At 45.8% G+C, this 11,210-nt stretch overlaps 1 protein-coding gene across 1 annotated transcript; it reads left to right on the plus strand.

Moving 5' to 3' along the window:
- The first annotated feature begins 3,845 nt into the window (after positions 1-3,845).
- Positions 3,846-4,517, plus strand: LOC127799716 (uncharacterized). The gene has a single exon (XM_052333939.1). It carries the CDS (start codon positions 3,846-3,848, stop codon positions 4,515-4,517), a length of 672 nt encoding a protein of 223 aa, XP_052189899.1.
- Positions 4,518-11,210: the final 6,693 nt, after the last annotated feature.

Raw genomic sequence — 11,210 nt, forward strand, 5'->3', positions numbered from 1 at the left:
TGTGATATGTTAACACTATGTGTTTCTTTGCCTTATGCGACAGTTTCATGAGGGTGCACTACCATATGCTTTGCCATTCATATTAGACTGCAGATTGGGTCAGACAGCATATGCACTTCCCATCAATCCTCTCCCTAACAAGGCCGCTTGGGTTCTTCCAGCATACGTCAGACAGATAGTTATACTCCCACCTATGCAAAGATGACAACCGGGTAGACCAAGAAATGGTTGGATTCCTTCCATGGGGGAAGCTCGTCGAAGAAAAAAATGTGGAAAATGCGGTGAACTAGGACACAACAGTCTTGGTTGCCCTAATGAATGGACTTCCTCCATTGGAGAGTCGAGCACAACCACTACTCCGAAATCCAGGGACGCTGCTAGGGCCTCTGCAAGGGCAAGCCGGAAATGCAGCATTTGCAAAGAGACTGGACACACTTGTCGTTGATGCCCTATACAGTTGTCAATTCCAGGTGATGATAATATTGTCAATGATGAAAACAATCAATAGACATTAACTCATTCAGGTATGATATAATGTTATCACATATGTTATCAATAGTTGTTAGATCGTTTGTGAAAAAAAAATGTTTTTCACTCGCAAAGTGTTAATGGAATTTTTACTGACCATATATATCCTCTGTGTTTCAGCAATACTCAAAAATCACTGGCACGATACAAAAAGGATGACAACATCAATCAAATATCTTTTTGTCGGGGGTTCAGAAATGAATATTATTTTTTACATTAATCTTTGAAATTGAGATTTATTCATATTTGTAATCTTTCAGTTTCCTTCATCTAAACTCATTACAATTAATTGATAGCTTGTGTTCTAGTATGTTGTTGAGCAAAGAACTGAGTATATAATGCAGTTTCAATGGCACCAAGATGATGCAATGATAAACTTGCTCATAAATTAGAGTGTATCTTCTTAACAATCACTATTATTTGAGACTATACTAGTGCGAAACTTCAAAAAAAATTCAATTGCAAAAAAAAAAAAAAATCGAGCTTTGTGGGCCACCAAAACCCGTCCATCGGGTTTTGTGGCCCACGAAACCCGACCATCGGGCTTTGTGGCCTATAAAACCCGAAAATGATTTTTTTAATTTTTCTTGATTTTTCTTCAAATTAATATGTTCCATTAGCACTAAAATGATGTCTTTTAATGTTATTTGGGTAAACCCGAATGTATATATCACAACAAAGTCATTATTTTTCACTTTGTGTGAGGAAGTCCATCCACCATCAACACAACCAACACATGATCAATTGCTACTAATAATATTGGACAAAGCAAGATAATAACGCTATGATAAGAAACTTGCTCAAAAATTAGAGTGTAATTTCTTAACAATTACTATTATTTGAGACTATACTAGTGGGAAACTTTAAAAAAAAATTCAATTGCAAAAAAAAAAAAAAAATCGGGCTTTGTGGGCCACCAAAACCCGGCCATCGGGTTTTGTGGCCAACGAAACCCAGCCATGTGGCCCACAAAGCCCGAAAATGATTTTTTTTTAATTTTTCTTGATTTTTCTTCAAATTAATATGTTCAATTAACACTAAAATGATGTCTTTTAATGTTATTTAGGCAAACCCGAATGTATATATCACAACAAAGTCATTATTTTTCACTTTGTGTGAGGATGTCCATCCACCATCAACACAACCAACACATGATCAATTGCTACTAATAATATTGGACAAAGCAAGATAATAACGCTATGATAACAAACTTGCTCAAAAATTAGAGTGTAATTTCTTAACAATCACTATTATTTGAGACTATACTAGTGGGAAACTTCAAAAAAAATTCAATTGCAAAAAAAAATAAAAAAATCGGGCTTTGTTGGCCACCAAAACCCGGCCATCGGGTTTTGTGGCCCATGAAACCCGAAAATGATTTTTTTAATTTTTCTTGATTTTTCTTCAAATTAATATGTTCCATTAGCACTAAAATGATGTCTTTTAATGTTATTTGGTGGTGCCCCAATAATCGGAAGCAAGTGAAACATGAAGTGAACCTAAGCTTCGGAAATAGGGTTCGGAAGCGGGCTTCGGAAGAAGGCTTCGGTATCGATCTTCGAAAAATGACATTTTGAACTGCAAGTTTAAAAGTGTTCTTCGGAAGCTATCTTCCGAACTATCAGGTACGGGGAATTATTGACCTCTATATAAGGCCAAGCTTATCAAGCCAAAAGGATCTTTTTTCTTTTTCTCGAACACTGGTATTTTCTCTAACTTATCACCTTCTGAAGATCTTAGTTTTCTCACCTTGCTTAAGTGCCCCTTCCGTACTGACTTGAGCATCAGAGGGCGTTCGCGGGAGGAAAATCCCGCGAGCCTTCTAACCGTTGTTTACCCCGTACAGACCTTCGGAAGCAACCTGTTCCTTTGGAAGCCCATTTCAGAATCTATTGAGAAGACTTTCGAAAGCTGCTGTAGAAGACCTTCAGAAGCTATTGGAAAAGACCTTCGGAAGCTGATTTGGAAGGACCTTCGGAAGGCTATCCCAAGCATTCCTTTGGAAGCCCCTATTTTCCTTCGGAAGCTTCTTCATACCTTCAGAAGCTCAATTCGATGGCCACTCTTCGGAAGCCCACCTGAACCCTTCGGAAGCTGACCGCGGAAGCGACCTTCGGAAGCCCATATTGACCCTTCGAAAGGAAGGCTTCAGAAGCATCCCTTCGGAAGCCCCCCTTGGTTTTGCAGCCAAATCTTCTATCGAGTCCTGAGGCCGACGACATCCACGTGCATCCCACTCCTAGAAATTCTAATTGTTGTATTTTGGCAACAACAATTTGGCGCCGTCTGTGGGAAGTGAAACAAAAAGCACATTTACAAGATGCCGAGAGGAACAAAGTCAACTGGTTTAGCAAATCTGCCTAATGCAACCCGAAGGAACACTCGCTCCCGAACAGGAGACCCTAGCCATGTGCTACCTGCTATACGGGGACTTTTGGAAGATCACTTAGATAATGAGACACGCTCGGGTAACATTCTAGGAACGTTGGAAGGCCGCCAGACTATTGGATTGGGTGTTATAGAGCATTCAGAGCAAGGGGAGGTGCATGTTGTCGATATAGGAGGACAGGTGGGGAGGCAAGGGAGACAAAACCCACCTATGATGCAGGCTAATCAAGAGCAGCACTCCCTGGGACAATCCTCAGTTCCAAGGAGGAACCCTACAGTAACTTTGGTACCACCAGAGCCTTCAAGGGCAGCACCACCCACGGTTCTACTATCAGATTATGAACAACTATAGAAGAATTTTGAAGAGCTGAAGAACCAAAACAATGAACTCAAAACAAGTAATGAAGAGAGTATGAGAAAATTAAAGGGGATCACTGTCCTGTTACAGGAGTTGATGCCAGACATTCACATTCCCCAAGCAGGACAAACAGGCGTAGAAGGATATTGGAGATCCTTAGACAACCCCCCGAGGGCACCTCACCAAGGGATAAGAATCGGGACCCCCAGGTGTAATGATCAAGTTCCGTTAACAGAGAATCCAGTGAGAATCCATGATATGAGGCCAGGGAAAGCTCCCATGTATGAAGAAACGACAGAAAACACCCACTCAAGGGCCCTTTGTGTTCCATCCCCTGGAAGGAATGAAGCGGTGAAAGAAAAAACTTAAGGCATCTGACGTCAAGCGCCTCATAGAAGAAGTATTAGAACAGAAACAAATTGGGACGACGCCAATAGAAGCACCCGTGAAAGGATTCCCATTATCCGAAGAGCTTCAAAGACAGCCAGTACAATCAGGGTTCAGGCTACCACAACTCCCAGTGTATTCGGGGAATGAGGACCTCGAGAGGCATTTGCAACACTTCGTCACGATGGTTGTGCTACATGGGTGGAACGAGGTCACCAGATGCAAGGCTTTCCCTCTCTCACTGGCAGGACAGGCTCAACAGTGGTTCACTGAGCTACCCGCTGGGCATATCCGATCGTTTGAACAGTTGAAGAAAGAATTTTTGGAGGCATTCTCTGCTTACGTTCTGAAGAAGAAGAGTGCCATGTACTTGATGAGCTTGCAACAGAGGCCAAACGAGTCACTAAAACAGTACATTGAGAGGTTTAGGGCTGCCACACAAGAAGTAAGAGACCTCCCAGTAGGCCTTGCCGCATCCGCCTTGCTTAATGGAACCACTTACGCCCTGCTCAAAAGATCCCTAGCCAAAATCGAACCGAGCTCAATGACTGAGTTGTTTTCCCGAGCCGAGCAGTTTATTGTCCAAATGGAAATTTTGGAAGCATGGGAAGGTAAAAAAAGAGGAAGGTCGGGCGACGTTGGGCTAGAAAGATCAGTGAAGATACAGAGAAGAGAAGAGCCTCCCAAGATGTCATTCCGAAGCTTCACACCCCTCACTGAGCCAAGGGCCGCCGTCCTTTCCTCCATTGCTCATACCGAGCTCATCAATTTTCTGCCGCACACCAACCAGCCAATGGGGAGGAACATGGACTCTTTTTGCAAATTTCATGAGTCCCCAGGGCATACTACAGAATAGTGCCGAGAACTACGAAATCAAATTGAGCAACTAATCAGAGAAGGGAAGTTAGATCGATTCATACTGGATAAACCCAAGAACCAGTAAGGCAAGAGGGAAGAATCCAGAAGAAACAATCAGGGAAGATCCACACGTTCGAGGGGGGACGCTCCAAATAGAAGAGAAAGCCAACCACCCCAACAAAGAGAGAGGGAAAGAAACAACCCGAGGAAGGAGGAAGAAAGACCTGGTGGAGAAGATGGAAATGAACCCGTTATGGAGAGGATACATGTAATTTCGGGAGGAGAGAACTTGGCAGGAGACTCCTCCTCCTTCAGAAAGGCATATGCGCGCCAGGCGTTACACGTTAATTCGGTAGAGAAGATCCAAGAAGACGAGGACCCCCTCATTTTTGCACCGGAAGACCAGGGAAGTGTGTCACTCCCCCATGATGACCCTTTAGTTATCTGTGCTATCATTGCCAAGCACCCGATTGAAAGAATACTGGTAGATAGCGGAAGCTCCGTGAACCTCTTATATTGGAATTGCTTTGAGAAGATGCACGTCGCCTATGATCGACTAAAAACAGTCGCTTTCCCCCTGTATATCTTCACGAGAGAGGCAGTACCGGTGGTCAGATTAATTCAATTGCCCGTTACGCTCGGAGACCACCCCAAGTGATCATTTTATGGTGGTCAGAACTTTCTCCTCAACCTACAATGTGATATTGGGACGTTCCCTTATCAACGCTATGAGAGTTGCCATCTCTCCAGGGTATTTGTTGATGAAATTCCCCACTCCTCATGGGGTCGGACAAGTAAGGGGTAATCAGAAACAAGCTAGAGTATGTTATGTGAGCTCCACGCGGGGTGCAATGGAAAAAGGAAAAGCGTTGACTGAAGAGACCTTGTTGATTGGCGAGCAAACCCTCGAGGCCAACAAACCTCAGCCAGTAGAGCCGCTTAAAGCAATCCCTCTAAATCCTGGCAATGAAGGTCGGCAAGTACGCGTGGGAAGTCAACTAACAAGTCAAGAGAAAGAAGAAATTATCAAATGTTTGTGCTCTTATGCAGACATATTCGCCTGGACACCAGCCGACATGCCTGGAATCAGCCCAGACATTATGACCCATCGCCTGAATGTGTGATCAGAAGTTCGGCCGGTCAAGCAGAAGAAAAGACACGTCGCCCCAGAAAGACTGAGACATATGGAGGAAGAAGTGGACAAGCTCCTGGAAGCAGGATTTATCAGGGAGGTTCAATACCCTGAATGGTTGGAAAATGTTGTAATGGTACCAAAGGCCTACGAAAAATGGCGGATGTGCATTGACTTTACCAATTTGAACAAGGCCTTCCCTAAAGATTCCTACCCGCTCCCCCGAATAGACAGGCTGGTTGATGACACCTCCGGGTATGATGTATTGAGCTTCTTGGATGCGTTCTCAAGTTACCACCGGATCAGCATGTACCCGCCTGACGCGGAGAAAATGACTTTTATGACAGAAAAAGGGACGTACTGTTACCAGGTAATGCCCTTCGGCTTAAAGAATGCGGGGGCCACATATCAGAGGATGGTCAACAAAATGTTCAAAGAATTATTAGGGGGGGTGATGGAGGCATACGTGGATGACATGATAGTGAAGAGCAGGCAAGGTGAGTCTCATTCCAGTCAACTTGAGAAAGTCTTCGCGATATTTAGAAAGAATAACATGCGCCTGAACCCGGATAAATGTACGTTTGGAGTAAAGTCGGGAAAGTTTCTTGGATATATGATCACTCATAGAGGGATAGAGGCCAACCCTGAAAAAGTGCAAGCGGTAATTGACATGCAGCCCCCATCATCTGTAAAAGAAGTTCAGAGATTGAACGGTCGATTGACGGCCTTGGGCAGATTCCTCTCCAAGCAAGTTGAGCGTAGCCTCCCTTTTTGCAAAGCTTTAAAGGGAGGTAAGAGTTTTCAGTGGACTCCTGAGTGCGAGAAAGCTTTCCAAGGGTTGAAAGCATATCTAAAGGAGATTCCTCTATTAACACGGCCGGAAGTCGGAGAAAAATTATGCCTATACCTTGGGATCAGCCATCAGGCGGTGAGTGTCGTTCTTGTCAGACAACTCGGCCAGATTGACAGCCCGGTATATTAAGTAAGCAAAGTGTTACAGGGGACCGAGGCGCGGTATCCCCACGCTGAAAGGGTGGCTTTGGCCTTGGTAATGGCAGCAAGAAAACTAAGACCCTACTTTCAAGCCCACGCTGTAACAGTATTGACAGATCAACCATTAAGACAGATTCTACAGAGGCCAGAGTGTTCAGGAAGACTGACTAAGTGGGCAGTTGAGCTCAGCGAATACGATATCAGCTTCGAGCCTAGGAAGGCAATAAAAGGGCAAGTGTTGGCGAACTTCATAGTGGAGTGCACTCACTCACCTGCGGTAGAAAAACCTTGCTCAGAAGCATGGATGTTGTTTGTGGACGGGGCATCTAACGCTAAAGGAAGCGAGGCGGGAGTTGTATTAATCTCCCCCGAAAAAGAGATGTTAGAGTACTCCCTACGCTTCATCTTCCCTAGCTCGAACAATACAGCGGAATATGAAGCATTGTTAGCTAGAATGAAGTTGGCAGAAAAATTGGAGGTGAAAAACTTGACGGCCCATAGTGACTCGCAATTAGTGGTACAATAGTTCCAAGGCACTTTTGAAGTAAGGGAACCACTATTGGCCCGTTATTTACAGAAGGTGAAGGAACTCGCTCCTAGATTCGAACGCTTTGAACTGATACAGATCAATAGGTCTCTTAACCAACACGCTGATGCACTATCCAAATTGGCCTCCGCTTGAGACACCTCCGAACGATTGATTCACATGGAGGTCCTACAACAACCGAGTGTGGAAACAAGTGAAGAAGGTGTTCATTGCGTTGATATAGTTGACGATTGGAGAACGCCGATACTGAAATATCTGCTCAACCAGGAGCTTCCAGCGGCGCCCTCGGAAGCAAGAAAGTTGAAGACCAAGGCAACCCGCTTTACAATCATCGGCTAAGAGCTGTATAAGAGAGGGTATTCAGTACCGTTACTCAAGTGCTTGGGGACACGGGAGGCAGATCAGGCCCTAGAAAAAGTTCACGAGGGAGACTGTGGTGAGCATCTCGGTGCCAGAGCGTTGGTTGGGAAAGTCCTATGAGTAGGTTTCTTTTGGCCCACCCTAAAACAAGACGCAGCCCGGAAAGTGCGGACATGTGATAAATGCCAAAAGCACGACCCTCTAACAGTACGACCCCCGTCATCTATCCAACCGATATTTCAGCTGTTGCCGTCTGCACAATGGGGGCTAGACATCTTGGGCCCGTTCCCTATGGCGTCAGCACAAAGGAAATTCTTGTTGGTGGCCACAGATTACTTCACAAAGTTGGTTGAAGCTGAACTGTTAGCAACAATAACTGAGAAAAAGGTAGAGGGGATGATATGGAAGGACATAATTTGCCACTTCGGAATACCCCGTATTCTCAACACGGATCATGGAACACAGTTTGATTTTGAAGCCTTCAGGACCTTTTGCAAAAGGTGGGGGATCAGTTTAAGGATGGCATCCGTGGCCTACCCACAGGCCAACGGACAGGCAGAGGCAAGCAATAAAACTATTCTCCACGGGTTGAAGACTCGACTGGAACGAGCTAAAGGCAGATGGGCCGATGAACTCCTTAGCGTTTTGTGGGCTTACCGCACCACCAGTTGCGTATCTACGGGGGAGACGCCATTCAGTTTGGTATATGGGATGAATGCCCTTATTCCAGTGGAAATCAACCTTGCCTCGCCTCGAGTTGTGGCTTTCAATGAAGAGAGAAATCCAGACAGTTTAAGGGAAAGCCTGGACCTGATAGATGAGTTGAGAGAGAAGGCAGTTGTGCAGTTAGTAGCATACCAGAGAAGAATCGCCAGCTATTATAATGCAAAAGTCCGACCTCGAATGTTCCAAGAAGGGGATTTGGTGCTCAGGAAAATGGTGATTACAACTGCCCACCGGGAGGAAGGAAAGCTCAGACCGAATTGGGAAGGGCCCTACAAAGTACAAAGAATGCTGGGGCCCAACACTTGTGTGCTGCAAACGTTGCAAGGAGAGATGATGAGCAAGACCTGGAATACCATGCACCTCAAGAGATACTTTACTGCCCAGACAATCGAGACCAGCGATAGAAGATTCGAGGCTGAAGACATGGAGATGCGTTCGTTGCAAGGGGCGCTACCTGGCTCCCCTGAGAACCGAAGTTCCTTTTAATTTTCTTATGTAACAGTTCCCCTATAAATAAAAGAATATCCCCATGTATTCTCGTGGAGTAGGCAAAACTATAAGCCAAACCACGTAAGATCTCCTGTGTCTTTAGCATCTGAATGTATGGTTAAAAATGGTACAGGTATGACGCCCCCAGCAAAGGTCCCAAATGAGGTCAGGGTAACACGAGGAAAATCAGGCGCACATGACCACATGCCGGGCTAGGGTCCACAGATGATCCAACGCTTGTACCCGCAGACTCATCCAGATCACTTGACTGAGTCCGGTGCTATGCATCTAAGCTAGACCCGACTCCTCAGACGATCTGGCGCCTAGGTCTCCCGGTAAAGTTTGGACACCTGGAAGGAACCCCAAACCGGATTGGTTATTGGCCCTAGATACGCTAAAGGTAGGCTGACTCTCTCGCTAGGGCAGAAGATGGTAAGACGATTGTAAGATGGAATAAAGGACACCCACGCCGCACAAAACCCAAGTTAGCCGATAAATATGAGGCGCCTGTGACCCCAGGTCGGATCAGGATCAACAGGGGTCGATGTCAATGCTCGCAGACTCACCTAGATCTCTTGACTGAGTCCGGTGCTATGCATCTAAGCTAGACCCGACTCCTTAGACGATCTGGTGCCTAGGTCTCCCGGCAAAACTCGGTCACCTGGGAAGAATCCCTAACCAAGCCACTGGCTAAACCTAGCCCCCCGAAAACATACAAGACCATGGAGCGGTGGTCATACGGGTAAAAGAGCTGATGTCAATGCTCGTAGACTCACCTAGATCTCTCGACTGAGTCCGGTGCTATGCATCTAAGCTAGACCCGACTCCTCAGACGATCTGGCGCCTAGGTCTCCCGGCTAAACTCGGTCACCTGGAAAAAATCCCTAACCAAGCTACTGACTAATCCAGCCCCCAGTCTGCATCAAAACAGAAAGCACGAGGACTGTTGCAAGTATCTCATAAACGCGTCGAAGGGGCGAAGCCTAGCTCGGATCTCCTGGAGTCGAAAGGCCTTAAAAACAAAACGAACTAGATTTCCAATCGAAGCTCGAAAAAGTATGAGTGCGCGAGTCATGTAACCAACAAGCAAGTAAAAATAGTACAATCGAATTGTATAATGTTGAAAATAAGACAAGTACAGGCGATATGTTAAATCGACTCCCAATATTTACGTTCACCCAAAACTGACAAAATAAGGTGCGACGACAAAAAGTAGGGAGTCAAAAATTCTAAGAAGAATGCCTTGAGAAAAAGCCAGCATTCGTTACAGGGCCTACACTAATCTTCAGCTGGAGGGCGACCCGTGTGGCCTGAACCTTCTCTTGAGAGCAAATGCGAGGAAGCATCAGCAGCAGTGTCCAGCCCCAGCTCTCTCTCGATCATTTGGGCGGTGTTACACGAACTAACACCTACTTCACCCTCCTCGAACTCCAAGATGTAAGGACTCCATGGACCCTGCAAGTTGCTGAGGTCATCCTCTAGCGCCTGTCTTATACATTCTTCAGGTCCTAAATCGTCCGACTCGTACTTCCTCCAGTCGGGAGGGGTGCCAGCAGACATAGCATTGTCAAAAGTTGCCTCCGAGAAGGAATCCCCCGGGCGCCTAGTCTCAATGAAGTTGCGACAGAGATAAAAGCCAAACTTCGAGAAGCAGTTGGCGTAACTATCCTTGCGACGAAAGCAATCCCTCAAAAGACGGTACTGCTTCACGACTTCCCTTGTAGCTTCGTCGATCTCTTGTTGCCTATTCTTGCGCATTCTTTCTACCTCTACTCAAGCATGGGTAGCCCGTTCCTCTGCGCAGGCCAAGTCCCTTTTCAGACGAGACACCTCCCTTTGGGCCTCCTCCAGAAAAGACAACTTCTCTTCGTATGCCTGGTTACGAGCCTCTAAAGCCTCTTCCCATTTACGAGCATTATCTTCGACTGCTTGGCGACTTATAGAGAGGTCATGAAGTCGAGCCTCGAGGCTAGTCTTATCTGGCTCCAGATGGCAGATCGTCATGTTTAGGACCTGTTCGTCCTCTTTCCACTGGAAGGATTTTTGTGTTCAGTCGTAAATTTGTGCCTCCTGGCGAGCCAGTCGAGCACGATTCATAGCATTGGTCACCACGGCACCTTGAGCGCCTTGCGAGAAAGGGCATGAGAGGATAATGAGAGACGTATAAAAAGATAAGTCAAAAAAGACAAATACGAAAAGGTAAGGAAGCATACAATCGCAAGATAGCGTTCAAACTCATCCATGTCCTGGGGAGAATTGCGAAAGTATCGATTTTCATCGCGAGAAAGGATGGAAGAATAGAGTAGGCGAGCCCCAACACCGGGCATATCAATAGTATCCATATCCAAAACCCCAGGTTGCATGTCGAGCCGCTCCCCGCGAACCCAATAATTGGCATCTAATTGTATCGCCCCTTGGTGAGGGTCAGGTAGCGCGGGGAAGAT

Source organism: Diospyros lotus, chromosome 4 (assembly GCF_014633365.1).
Source record: "Diospyros lotus cultivar Yz01 chromosome 4, ASM1463336v1, whole genome shotgun sequence".
Taxonomy (NCBI): domain Eukaryota; kingdom Viridiplantae; phylum Streptophyta; class Magnoliopsida; order Ericales; family Ebenaceae; genus Diospyros; species Diospyros lotus.

Coding starts and splice junctions, on each gene's coding strand:
- LOC127799716 (XM_052333939.1), top strand. CDS start 3,846: ATGGTTGTGCTACATGGGTGGAACGAGGTCACCAGATGCAAGGCTTTC.